Source organism: Hyperoodon ampullatus, assembly GCF_949752795.1.
Source record: "Hyperoodon ampullatus genome assembly, chromosome: 14".
Classification (NCBI taxonomy): Eukaryota; Metazoa; Chordata; class Mammalia; order Artiodactyla; family Ziphiidae; genus Hyperoodon; species Hyperoodon ampullatus.
In genome coordinates, this window is record NC_136927.1 from 28,039,047 (window position 1) to 28,053,575 (window position 14,529).

At 41.2% G+C, this 14,529-nt stretch overlaps 1 protein-coding gene across 20 annotated transcripts in view; it reads left to right on the forward strand.

Annotated features, from left to right (window-relative positions):
* The window catches only part of RBFOX1 (RNA binding fox-1 homolog 1), a gene marked incomplete at both ends in the record, with an annotated part of 621,309 nt that overhangs the window by 537,749 nt on the left and 69,031 nt on the right, over window positions 1–14,529 (forward strand). For 14 of the 20 annotated variants that reach the window (XM_079718519.1, XM_079718518.1, XM_079718520.1 and 11 more), the window contains one exon: window positions 3,508–3,588. The exons of the other annotated variants lie outside the window; for them this stretch is intronic. In XM_079718519.1, the coding sequence (XP_079574645.1) occupies window positions 3,508–3,588 (81 nt within the window). The remainder of the gene's footprint in view (window positions 1–3,507; window positions 3,589–14,529) is intronic. 20 annotated transcript variants of the gene reach the window in all.

Consider the following 14,529-nt stretch of genomic DNA (forward strand, 5'->3'; position numbering starts at 1 on the left):
AGAAGATGGAGTAATTAATTAACTCCTGGGGACTGGGAAGAGAGGAGGTGACACTTAATGCAGAGGGGTTGGGGGTGGGGAGAACCACTTCTTTTTTTTTCAATTGAACCACATATAATTGCCAATGTCAACCCTATTTGACATAAGAAAGGTCAATTTCATATGGTTTAACCTAACAGTAAGAGCAGGAATAGGATAAGGTTTCATGCCGTCCACCGACACTGATCTAATGATAGTAACTGCCTAGAAACTGTGTTTAGAATGATCCTGAGGATTCCAAGCTAATGGGAAAGGACACTATTGAAATTGATGAATGGTTTCTCCTGGTTAAGGAATGGGTGGATAGTGGTATAATTTGAACATAGTTGCCATCCTTAAATTCTAAGGAGGTTTATAAAGCAAAGGCACGGAAGTCTGAGAAATACAGGACGTCGTGATGGTTATAGACGGTTCATGGTTGTTGGAATGTCTATGTTGGGGGGCAGATCAAAGACTCAGTTTGGGAGACTCATTAGAAAGCTCAGTCCATGCTATATCACAAAGTGCCTCTTTAAAAAAAATTATTGGAGTATAGTTGATTTACAATGTTGTATTACTTTCTTCTGTATAGCAAAGTGATTCAGTTATACATATGCGTATATCCACTCGTTTTTAGGTTCTTTTCCCATATAGGTTATCACAAAGTGCTTTGAATGACCTTGTAAACACTCCTCATACTGCTGTTTGTACCCTATTATCTAATTGACTGACTTTTTTAAACAAACACACATCACTGACCCCCACCCAAAAAACACATGGAGGTTACAGTGTTCTTCTCTGCCGCTTTGGTTTTGTTTAATTCAAAGACTTCTTGTAAGAAAAGGTCACAAAGTACTAACAGAACATACAATAAGTACTTTGCAAATTAAACTGGAGGATGTTTTCAGGTAAAATAAAAACCAAGTCCTGTGACGGTATGGATTTTATTTTACAAAGGTCAAAATCATTGCATAAAGACTTTTTTTTTTTTTTTTTTGCTACAAAGAGGACATCCAAAGTTATTTCAGTCTATTTTCTCAGAATCCACAGCATAAGAAAATTAGGGAAGCATCATTATGCACTTCCAGTATTTAGTTTTCTAGAGAGAATCTGTGTTGTGTCCCAGTGGGGTTCACTAAATGACAGAGCATAGTATTGAAAATTGACCCTAAGGTTTTTAACTGCACGATACTGAAATGCCTTTCTGGATATGTTTTTGCTACAATTATATTTTTCTTTGGAAACCTAGGCACCCCAAGAAACTTCAGATCTCATTTTTAAAGTGGTTTTTAACCAGGGAGCTTTCTCATGATCCGCCTGCCTGGGTCCCCTTCTCCCCAGAAGATTCTGATCTGGTAGCTTTCTGTATATCCTATAGAAATATTAGTTTCTTCTAAGATTTCTAGCACTGAGCACAAGCTTACAGGCAGCCCCTGAAAAATCAGGAGCTTCCCTGGTAAAGCAGAATAGAGGCTAGGACAAGTCTTTTCTCGTAGGTATTCTGCCTCCCGTGGGTTGATTTTGGACCCTGGGCCCCATGATCTGGGTGTGTTTAGTTTGTTTGCTCTTAATCCCTATACTATGCCAGTTTCCTGCCAGAACTGGAAAAACCTGCTGAATAGAAATTAGAACATGTGAAGTCTCATCTTACATGTTGCAATAAATTATATTTAAATAAAGTAGAAAGAAGAAAGAGCTATCCGTTTAGCAAAGGTTGATCGTGACTCAGGCCCATCCAGACTCTCAGTATATTGACTATCAGAGAGGGTTAGTTAATTTCACTCTTCTATCCAGGCTTTTGTGGGAGGAGGAGAAAGAAGGGGGCTCTTCTCCAGCTATAAACATGGCATAGCAGGTTGAATGTGAGAATGATTAAGGGGGATCCCTTCAGATAGAACTTCTGTCCATGGGCTACTTCTCACGGGATGGAACTGGCCGACCTCGTGTTGTGGGAAGGGTGAGGTGCCTTAGGGATTTTAACAGAGTCTTTGTTTTGCCTGGACGTAATGTACGGAATCTAGAGAAACACAGGGAACACGGGGTAGAATTTGAGGAAACCTTTTCAGTCCTCCTCATGTGACTCCTCTATTTTGGCTCAATACCTGAAGGATGGTGGTCCTGGAGACCCCCCTTTGGAACTGCATCTGGTTTTGAAGTTCAGAAAAGATTCCTGTCTCTTAATGCTGTTGTATGGCAGCCCCTCTCTATTTGGCAAACCTCCCTCTCACTCTAGAGGTTCTAACTCCCTTTTGTTGATATTGGGAAAGATACCAAAGGATTGCAGAACCCCTCCCAAGGGCAAGTCTCTAAGGATATAGGTGAGTTGACTGGAAGTCAGGGCTATTTCTCCCAGGAGATTGCTTCACAGCGGCTGTGATGACAGGAGAAAGCAGAAACAAATGGAGGTGGCTGACCTTGCCCAGCCAGGGAAGGGAACAGAAACCACAGGAGCCCACTTCCGTCATCAGTGACACGCTTACAAGTCCTCAAAGGTCTCTCTCATTCTTCTCAAACTCTTTGAGTTTGAGCTTCGCGGCAGCAGGAGAACAGAACTGATACCCTGAAGATTCCCTAACCTGGTCATCTCTGGAGTGGGTATTATTCACAAGATGTCATAGATTGAGGAGATATCTCAGGATTCCACCACTCTTCCCTGCTATAAAATGCCATTTTGCAAGGATAAGCCCGAGACCCTTTGCTTTAAATCAGGGAGAGGAGCGTCATCACTGCAGTGCAGCCGTGGTCCGCAGGCTTAGGAAGCAGCCTCTCCTGCCGGAAGGCAGAGAGCTTTAGGGAAGAAACTGGAAACGCAGAAGCCAAAAGTGGTCTCACCCGAGTCCAGTATGGGTCCAGGGTGGGTCCCAGGGATGGCCAAGTTGCTTTTATTTTTTCCCTGCCTTACTTCTGTTCTTCCTCTGAAGAACTGATTCAGAAAGACTAAAATGGAGGAGAGGAAAAGTTTTCTTTAAACATATCGATGCATGCGCTTACCATTTATTCTGTGATTATTACATGCCAGCCCCTGCGTTGGGCACCTCTACAGTAATATGATTCATAACCCTTCCTGGTGATAGGTATATTCACCCCCATTTTCCAGATGGGAATCCCGAGGCACAGAGAGGTACAGTGACTTATCAAGATCACACAGCTAAGTAATATCTGAGTCAAGCTTGTTGTCCAGTTCTCTGTGATATTTCTAAAACTCCCTTTTGATTATGCCATGCTGCCTGCATTCCTGATCTGAAACCAGACCCCACTACCCAAACCCCATGTGAAAAAGAATGCCATGTGCGTGGTGGGCTGGGTGGGTGGGCTCCTACCAATCCCCTTTGGCTAAGGCAGGGGGCTTCCCTGGGTGTCCCCATCCTGCGCTCGGGCGTGTGGCTGTGTTTTCTTTTCTCTGCCTTTCTCGTTTGCATTGCCATGATCTCCCAGGTGTAGTGTGCCTGTCCCCCAACCAGATACCATCTCTCTCTCTCTCTTCCGTAGGCACCGTGCTGTTGTGCCAGGCAAACCAGGAGGGATCTTCCATGTACAGTGCCCCCAGTTCACTTGTATATACCTCCGCAAGTAAGCCCGCTCTCGTGGCTCTTTTTGTTTTGTGACATAAGTCTGAGTCCAATCACCTTCCCTGCCATGTAAGTTCTCTCCCACTCCCTCCGCACCACCCTCCCTTGTTGCTCTCTATGAGGTGAAGCTGACTCTCATAAGCATGTCTCTGGTTTTCCCTGTTGCCTTAGCATCTAACCCCTCTGCTCATGTCTGAATCCTCACTTCCCAGCTGTCCCAGCCATTCGTCGTTAGATCTTTGTCAGGATTGGGGCCAAAGGATGGGATGTGGGGCTTTGGGTTGGGGGCAGGGGGATGGGAGGGGAGGGATATAGTTCATTGCCTTCCTTCTATCACAGCTTTGCAAATCGATACGAAAATAATTGAAATAAAATATGCAGGCCATCCAAGTGACACCCTACCCTAGCAAAAAGGTGCTTGGTTGGTGATCTTGGGCATAGTTTTCTCATTGTGGGAAATACTACTAGCCCGTGGCCAGTGACTTGTTCGCAAGGCTGTATTATCCTTTGTGATTCCTCTAAGGAGGAAGAAATAAAAGAAAAATGTGGTTCTCCCCCATTTAACTAGGGGGGGGATAATATTTTAAAAAGCACTTTAATCGATATAGCCATGAATTGCTAGGGGGAGGAGACCAAAAATAAATATGGAACAGAGATCACAGTGTTGGCACAGAAAAAATCAAGGATTTCTCTGCCTGGGATGGATCCTCTGGAGTGGAGAATGCCCCACCCCCACCCCAATTCCCAGAGCAGGTTGCAGAATTACAAGTTCTAGCTGAGTCCACCGTGGTTCTCCAGCTGGTTTGCCCCGCCTCAAAGTCCCCTGGCACAGCCGAGCCCTTACCCTCTATTTCATACAGTGCGTCTACACCCTGGAGAATCCCCGTAACTGCCAAATGGGTCCTCACTGGGGTTGGTGATCAAAAGTGAGTCCGGGGGCCAGAGGGAAGGTGGGCTGCTTCTGAGATCAGCTAGAGGAAGGGGCAGGTGGAGAGCAGAGGCAACAGCCTCAGGGCAATTAAGAGGATGAGAGACAAGAGGGGAATCTCCACCGTGCGCCAAGGTCTAGCATCTCGATTCCCAAAGACTGAGGCAAATCAAACTCTTCGCTGTGGGGGCAAAGGTTAGAAGCAGTCACAGGGAAGCCAAAAACATTATGGTTATGAGAAACCCGAGGGTCCCTGAAGTCATCGGGCCATGGGAGTAGCCAGTTGTTTCTCCCAAGCAAAATATAATCTTCAGCAGAAGCTTTGACATTCCTTAAATGCAAGGTATTTTTCCGTGTCCCCAAGACGCCAAAATCTAACCATACTGGCGAGAAATGGTTCTTTCTGAATTTCTGAATGTTGTCCCATTTGGGCCAGTGTAAATTATTTGCATATGTCTCCTAGAACTAGAAAGCTACTGCACATTTTCACAGGCTCAACCTTGTTTAATCCTCAAAATCTGCACCAGGTAGGTATTATAATGTTTGCTTTACAGCTGAGGAAATGGAGGGCAATGAGAAGTGGAATGATTCACCCAGGATCACACAGCCAGGATATGGTAGATTTGTTTTTTGAACTTGGTGAGATTAATCAACTTTTGTCTGCTTTTCTGGCTCTATTCGACTCTAAATCTCATCATCTTTCCATTGTAAATACCTGTCCCTCCTTCTCCGTAAATGTTATTTTCCGTAGGAGAGAGGGTGACCCAAACTCACCATAGTGTTAGTCCCAGAGTATTATTTGGGGTTTTCTCTAACATTGTCGTCCTACAGAACTGTATAGAATGAAGTGTTTTATATCTGCACAGTTCAGTACACATGCTCGTGGGACTGAGGCACAGAATTTTTAATTTCATTTAATTTTACTTAATGTTACTCTAATTAGCCACCTGGGGCTGATGGCTACCATCTTGGACAGCGTGGCTCTCTACGATTATATGCTGTACGTATATTTCACTTTTCTTTATAGAAGTGAACAAAACAAATTAACTCCAAAAAAGGGCTAGTTTGGATTGGTATAGCTATTCTAAAGTGACTTGGGGAAAATGTGTCATAAATGTCAGGCATGGAAATATGTCACAAATTCTCCACGTTAAAATAGATAGAGCATACAGAGAAAATAAAATCACCTAAAGCAGGGATCAGCAAACCACAGCCCAAAGGCCAAATCCAGCCCCCAGCCTGTTTTTGTAACACTGGTGAGCTAAGAATGGCTTCTTAGATTTTTCAAAGGATTAAAAAACAAAGCAAAAACAAAAAATAATATGTGACAGACGTAGGTGGCCCACAAAAGCCTAAAATACTGATATTCTGGCTCTTCACAGAAAAAGTGTGCTCATCTCTGATTTAAAAGGTCCATTTTATTATTACAAACCAAAAAGGGCAATATCATATCACTCTTTATAATTAGACTTCTCTTCTTGAGTTTCAAAGTTAAAATTTATAATAATTATAGAAACTGTGTCATGTGTCCAACACCCTTCATTTTTAAATTGCACAATCCATCATATTACCTACACAGTTTTCATCCTATTATTTTCACTTATTATCATGTCATATGTACTTTATGAAAATATGTTAATGGCCTCATAATAACCTATTGTTTAATGATATTATATTTTGATCTATCCACCCACTGTGTTGTTGGGTACTTAGGTTGATAGCAGTTTTTCAAAAATATTAAGGAAAATAAATGTCCTTGTATACACTTTGTATATAATAGTTTTAAGGAAAATGAATAAATAGCTAATCCTACTACCCCATAACAAAGCAAAACAAAAATTAGTTTCTTGCAATAAGGATCTTCGCTTGTCAATTCCTTAAGCAACAGTATTCAGATTGACAAGCTCAACTGATATTTTGTAAGGACAGCCGACCCTGAGACCCCTCCGGCTCCACTTGGGTTCCCAGGGGTGTGAGATCGGTTCCATCTTGAGACAATGATGCTGAGTGTAAAGATGATCCATCCCTCCCTAAGACACATCGCTAAGGTTTCCTTTCTGCTCTAGTTCTCAGGGTCAGCAATGCCTTTTGGAACTAGACTGTCTGCAGTTACCTGGCTTCTTTGGAACACTCACTTATATTTTCTCTTCCAGATTAAGGTGTATATCCTAGTACAAAGTCACACCGTATTGTCTATAAATAATTCAGCCAGAAAGTAAAGGTTCATTTTTACATGCACACACACACACACACAATCTAGGGACCCACATACGGTCACCTAAGATTCTTTTCCTTTCTCCAGGGCTGAGAGCCACGTGCCTTGTCTTGGAAGTCTGAATGGCATGGCCTCTTTTTCTCTAGGAATCCAGCCTTCTTCCCCAAAGCTGAGGCTCCCTTACGTCTCAGCAATTTTTTTAGGCTACACCAGTGTTTCAACTTGAAAATGCATGTGTTTCTCATGTTTATCTAACAGTCGTGCTCCAGAAGCCAGGTGTGTGTAAATTACACTTTTGTCAGTGGGATCCTATGTGTTTACGGACTTTCAGGACTAATCCCGAGTTTGTGCTTTTTTCCATGGATCTTTAGCTGGCCTTGGATGTTGTTGACTTAAATTGCCCCTCTGCCTAGCAGAATAGCTCATCATCTGTAAATAACACCCTTAAATGCAGTAGGAGAGATGGTTTTTAAAGGAACCCTGCTGAATTAGTCTGTAATGAAAATAATTCCTACTGAAGTTAACTGTTTTTTAAGATGCATTTTTGCATAATGGGTTTTTCCCCCTCTAAGTGAATCATCCTCATAACATGATCCAGAACATGAAAGTATTAAGAGAAAGATTTTCACCCAGAGCTCAATATAATACAACCAAATCCCATAGATTTTTCCCATCACATTCCCACTGAGTCCAGTATTTCCTCCTTTTCCCCAAACTTTACCCTCATGTGAAACCCCAGTTCAAGTTGTGTCCCAGAATACCCTCTTATGTGTCCTAATAAACCACTTCCATCCATAGTGTATCAGATTTAAATGAAGTCTGATCAAAACTCTGGAGAATTAGGCAAGATCACCTTGGACCAAAAAACTTAACATTAATATTTTGTCTAAAAAATATTAACCTTTAATCAACTAAGTTAAACTAATTAAATAAAATGATTTTATCGATTTTCAAATAACTGTAATTAATTAATTAACATTGTGCTTTGCTTTGAGTAGCAAACAATGTAGCCCCTCAACAGAGATGTTTGGTGAAAGTGGAGTCAGGGCTGGGGACCTGCTCAGTGCCCACTCCTTCCTAGGGGTCTGGAGGCTCCTTCTGTCAGGGGAAGGGCACCAGCTATATTATTGTCTGCACTGTTTGCATGTATCAAGTGGTTGCTTATATCAAAAAAGGCTTCAGGCTGAGAGTTCATTAGTCTTTTCCAAATAATCCAAAGTAATGGTAAATTTAGATAAATGTAAATTTGAGTAAATGTATTAAATATTAACAAAATCAAATATACTGACAGCAGATTATTTCTCTGTTAAACAATTATATACTTGAGAAAAATTTGAGATAGTTCATATATAACAAATCTGATCCAAGAAAATGCCTGAATCTGAAATCATGGTAGTGTTCAACTAATTGAAAACCCTCCCTGCAAATCAAGCACTAACATTTGTGAGTAGTGAATTCCTCCCTCTTCTAAAGTTCCTCAGGTTATTAATCGACAGATCTTGGGAGCTCTTAAATTTATTTTCTTTTGGTTTAGTGCATCTTTAGGCATCCTTAAACCTGACCTAAAAAAAAAAACAGCTTAAGGCAGAAATAGGTAAAGAGCCAAGGTAAAGAGCATATCACCTTTCTTCACCTTTCTTCCAAATTAAGAGATTACCTCCATTTTACTTAGTTAAAATATCAAGAGGTTAATCATTGGTTCCATGAATGGAAACACCCACTTCCAATTTGGATTAGCAAAGCCAGCTCTCACCGATCCTTATTTCCATATGGAGTAGTGTCCAGAAATAGGTAAATGCTACCAGCTTTATTTTGTTGTCTTTACAGTTTAATAAATAGATTTTAAATTACAAAAATAGCACGTACTCACTGTAATGAGGGAAGCAAATACACACGCATACACACACACAAACACACACACACATCTGTATGGAATAATGTACTAATATCCCCCAACTTATCCGCAGACACGCCTTTCAAGTAATCCATATTGACTCCCTGGTAAGTATCTTTTCACATTTTGTCTAAAGCAATGCAGGGAAGGACATACACACATGAAATGCGGGGTGTGAGCAGTTTGTTTTTATACAGAGGGGAGCAGTAGCATCCATATTATATGCACATTACACATGTTGATCACATTTTGTTTCACTTAATAACACATTTTCACTATCTCCTATTAAGCCTTTTTGATAATTTCATGCTCTTCCATGGTGTGGATGGTCCAGAGTTCATGCAACCATCTCTGTCCACAGACATTCAAACTCCTTCTTTTTCAGCCTCTCCCTAAAGGCTGCGACAAACATCATTACATACACTCTGACATACCCGTGTTCCAAATGCCACATCGAGGTTCCCAAACACAGGATTGTCAGTCCCTCCCACATTCCTGCCAGCACCTGCATAGTTTGCTCTTTTTTAATTTTGCAAACCAGGTGGGTGAAAAATAGCATCTAGTTTGCTCTAGTTGCCTTTGCCTTTCATTTAGTGAGCAATATCATCTTTCACATAGTTAATTGTCATTTGGACGTTACCTCTTGTGGATTTCCAATACACATCTGCCAGTTTCTCTTCCAAGTTTTTCTCATTTTATTTTTTAATTCACATCGAGAGGAAATTATTCATGAGGGACATTATCTATGAATACCATAGATGTTACAAACATAATTCCTGTGTTGGCCATTTAATTCTGCTTCCATTTCACTCTACATTTTTAATAGTATAGGTAAATGTATCTGTCCTTCCTTTTGTTACCAGCTTTAGACATAATTTTAAATGACAAAATCCCTGCCAGGAGCAAGTTTTATTTAGCTCCGTATAGTTTTCTCGGCCGCCGTAACAAAATACCATAGGTTGGGCAGCTGAAACAACAGAAATTTATTTCTCGCGGTTCTGGAGACTGGAAGTCTGAGATCAGGGTGCCAGCATGGTCAGTTCTGATGAGAACTTTCTTCCTGGCTCATAGATGGTTGCCTCACATGGCAGAGACAGCAAGCTTTCAGGTATCTCTTCTTATAAGAACACTAATCCCTTCATGAGGGCCCCACCCCCAAGACCTCATCTAAACTTAATCACTTCCCAAAGGCCCCCATCTTCATATACCATCACAATGGGAGTTAGGGCATCATCTTGTGAATTCGGGGGAGAGACAATTCAGTCCATAGCAAGTACCTTGACACACAGGTGCCACTTTTATTTGTCAAGGGCCAGAAAAACATTTTCCAACAGAAATTTCTATATGGTCCCATATGCTTATCCATGCAAACAGGTGTATTTTCACACACTTCCACAGAAGCCATGGCTGAATTTTTAGATCCATGTAAGGACAAATCGTAAATTAAAAGGAAGATGACTGTTAATTCCCCCTGGATATTTTCACCACTGACTACAGAAAAAAAAAAAATCTGATATCCCAGGCAAATGCTCAAGAACCTAAATGTTATCAAAATGCAAAAGCATCTTCTCCTTGATTAACTTTTATGAAACTCAAGGGCAAGTGTAATGGCAAAGTTTTAGTTGATGTATTGATTGCAGATTTTATGGAAGTAATTGTGTGGAATTCATAAAACAATGATTTAAGTGGCAGAAACATGCCTGCCCTGTTCTACTTTTAGGTAATTGATAGAATTTCCATTGCTTTCTGTAATTAAAGTAACAGCGTAAATTAATTGATGGCTTCCTCTTTCTTCTGCCCAACACAGAAGATGTCAGTAGGTGGAGTTCAGTTAATAGAAGGTGCATGAACAGGTCACTGTGTTACTGATACATTGATTTAAAAACTGTGCCCTTTTTTGTCTCTCTTCTGGTAACTCAAATTTCGTGGTGGCCTCCGAGAGACTTTTTCTAATATTTTCTAGAGGAATCGCTTAAAAGAATAATAATCAGTGCTGGGGCAAGGCAAGTGACGCACTCACTTCAGACAAAATTTAAAGAGGCACCAAAAAACTCAGTCATCAAGATAAATAACATTTTAACGCAATACAGTAATTCCCCTACACACGAACCTTCAAGTTTCGAACTTTCAAAGATGCAAACGTGCGTTCGCATGTCCAATTACATAACGTAGTTCATGTGTCTGGCGTACATTGTCACATGCGTGCATCCTCTACAAGTGGCTGTGCTTTTGTGTACTTTACTGTACAGTACTGTGTAGAGTACAGTAGTACAGTATCTTTATTTCAAGCCCAGGATGTCGGGAAGCAAGAGTAAAAGCAGTGGTATATAGCCGATTGTGTGAGTTGGGTATCTAGGTTAATTTTGTTGGACTTACGAACAAATTGGACTTACAAACTCGCCCTCAGAACAGAACCCATTCGTATGTAGGGGACTTAATGGAAAAAGATCCATGATCAACAAAATATCAAAATTTTCCATCAGGATGAATATTATTCATTTTTCTTTTGCTGTAGGATCCAATATGGCTCAGCCCAGCACTTCTTTATTTAAATTTTGAGAGTCTGTTCATCAGGGATTTTTTAATAATCATTTTAACTTTTTAAAAAATGGCATTAAAATATGATTTATCCTAATCCTGGGGGTTTGGGTGCCCTCTCCCAAACATTTTATGCCCAAGGTGAGGCCTAGTTCCAGCCCTGAAATAATAAAAAAATAAAATAATCATAATGATAATAATAAGCAATGGTTTTTGAGCACTTACTATACGTTAAGCATTCTGCTAAGCCCTTCACATGAATGTTCTCACTTAATCCTCACAAGAAAACTATGAAATAGGCATTATTATTATCATGCCCCCTTTTCACATGAGGAAATTTAGTCTTCGAGGGATTGAAGAACTGGCCACGGTCACTCAGCTGGATCAGCTTTGGACCAGCCTAACTGAATCCCGGGTCTTCCATCCTTACTAGTCTCTAAACTTACACACCAGAGGCTCCTTGCTCTGCTCCTGGAAACTCTGAGCAGAGAGAGGTCAGGTGGATCCTCTAGACAGCTGTCCGGTCTCTGCATTCAAGCCCCAACGTTGTGCTTATTCCTTTCCATCCCAAGATCTCTGGAGAGTCCTTTTTCCCCCTGTCTGATCTGTCTGGCCAGGGGGTTGGCACAACTGTTCTTTGAAAAGCCAGATAGTCAATATTTCCAGTCCTGTGTCCCACCTGGTCTCCACTGCAACTACTCAACTCTGTCCTTATAGCTTGAAGGTAGTCACAGACAATACCTAGATGAATAGGTGTGGCTGGACTTCCCATAACAGTTTATTTACAAAAGCAGTCTTTGTGCCAGATTTGTGTACCAACCCCTTTGTCAGGCCATCATTCTCCTTTAAAGGGCAGGACACAGGTCAGCTGGCTACCTGGGGGTGGAGGTAAAAAAAGGAGACTTCTTTTTATGTGCAGTGTGGTGTACCTTTTGCATTTTGTGCCATTTTATTGTATTTTAAAACAAATAATGTCAGGTAGGGCACATAAAGAGGATACCCTTTTCCTGGTCCATGGTAAAGTAAGATACGTGCATAAATTCAATCTAGATACAATGGATTGACTTAGCTTCGCTCTCACAGTAAACAACAAAGAAACACAGCTGGATTTGGAGCCATGATTTTGGAGCTGCTGGACTTCTCTATGACCTGCCCTAGTTTCCCTGGGATAAATGGTGCAACTCTGTCTAGGTACCCAGGATCCCTCAACTTCTGCCTGGGCTCCTTCGGTTTCCTCCCACACACTTCCAACAAGGCTGGTCCGAAAGGTCCTCCGGACTGCATCCTTCTAATCAGGAATCAGTGGCTGGCTTTTCCCACGCCTATGGCTCAGCATTATGATGTCAACATACCTAAGTCCCCTTATCATCATCTCTGAAATAATTCCTTCCAGTCTTTAGTCATTCTTTCAGTCCTTTGATGGGGGGAGGGGGGTGAAAATGCATGACTTCATTCAACCAAATCTTTATCAAGTTCTTTCTACGCCAGGCTCCACTCTACACACTGCAATACCCCGTGAACCATACATGCACAAGTCAGCATCTGCAGCACCCACATTCTTGTGGGCAAGACAGAAAATAGACGGATACATAATGCTGAGATTTCAGAATTGCAAACACAGTACTCAGGGGTAGTTGGGAGGCTGCACCCAACAGGAGACTTACCCACTGTCAACACTGCCTTCTGAGTACCTCTGGGAAGGTGAACTAAGTATCACTGCTTTCACCATCATTTGGCTCTAGAGACACACTTGGCTACTGAAATCCTATTTCCCTCATTGAGCCCACGGATGGAGAGATTGTGAGGCACCTACTGTGTGCCAGGCTCTGCCTGTTGCCTCGATCATAGCACATGCCTGACTTAATGATCAGTGATTGTCCACAGTTGGACACAGCCGTCCAGCTACACTTACTGATGGATGGACTCCAGGAACCATTCATTCTGCAGTCCTGAAGCACCATCTCTTTGCTTTGCTTCCTCTGCCCTGTTTTCTGATGGCCCAGCACATCTCTGACTTATTAACAGGTGGTTTTAAGAGTTTTTTACTAGCTCTTATGTTAACTTAGTTATTCCATATGGACACGAGTTTTCAGAACAGGTTCAGTTGTATTTTCAGTCCTTGCCTCTACCTCCCCCACCCACCCCCGAGCGGATTAGCTCCTTTACCAACATCTGTGGTTAATCTGCCTGACTCACAGTCACAGACCACTTCGTTGTTACTGTTGTGTTCTTCCTTCCCTCCTTCCTTCCTTCCTCCCTCCCTCCCTCCCTGCTTACTTTCTTCCTTCCTTCCTATCTTTCTTTCTTTCTCTCTCTCTCTCTCTTTCTTTCTTTCTACCAACTTCAGGAAAATTCTTATAAAGCAGTGGTTGAACACCCTCAGTTGTTCACAGGGAAGACTCTGCAGAGAAGAAGTCACAATTCAGGCAGCTGCTCTCCCAGCACTTTGGTTATTAATCTCCATGCAGAAGGGGGACTTTTGTCTTTTTCAGTGGGGGTCTTGCTGCTGCAAAAGGCTGCCAATTGCAAAAACTACCATCCCGTGGTGTGCCCCCAAACATCTTATTCGTCTTGATATTTCTTGCACAGAAATACATGTGACAGATAAGGAGTCACTGGAGAATGGTTTGCTTTGTGTCAAACAGATATTAAAACAATAAACTACATTGCCCTGGGATCCCGGCACGTGCACAGCCAGAGAACGAGGCCGAGATGAGATGTTTTTGAAAGACAGTGAGGCAGTTGTTCTGGGGGAATTCCCTGGAAACCCCAAGTCCTGTGATAACATTGACAGAAACTACTTTTTCTTAAGAGGATCCACACACGGCCTGGTGCAGCGCCCACATTAAACTCCTCGACCATGACCATCCTCATCTTCCCCCAGCCCTCGGCAGAGGCCAGAGGGAAATTCTTCAATGGGTGAAAAGCTTATTTGAAGAATTAATTGTTTAAGCACTCATCTGCACTTTATTTGCTTTCTCAAACTAATGTGGCTTTGTTTGTTTTTTACTAATATTTGTTTTTCACTCTTTTTTTAAAACTTTTATTTTTTTATTAAAGTATAGTTGATTTATAACATTTTAGGTGTACAGCAAAGTGATTCAGTTATATACATATAAACATATAATTATATATATATATTCTTTTTAAGATTCAGTTATATATATATAATATATAGAATATATATATTCTTTTCAGATTCACTTATATATTATATATAATATATATAAAATATGTATTATTTTTCAGATTCAGTTATATATATAATATATATATATATTCCTTTTCAGATTCTTTTCCATTATAGGTTATTACAAGATATTAAATATAGTTCCCTGTGCTATACAGTAGGTTCTTGTTGGTTATC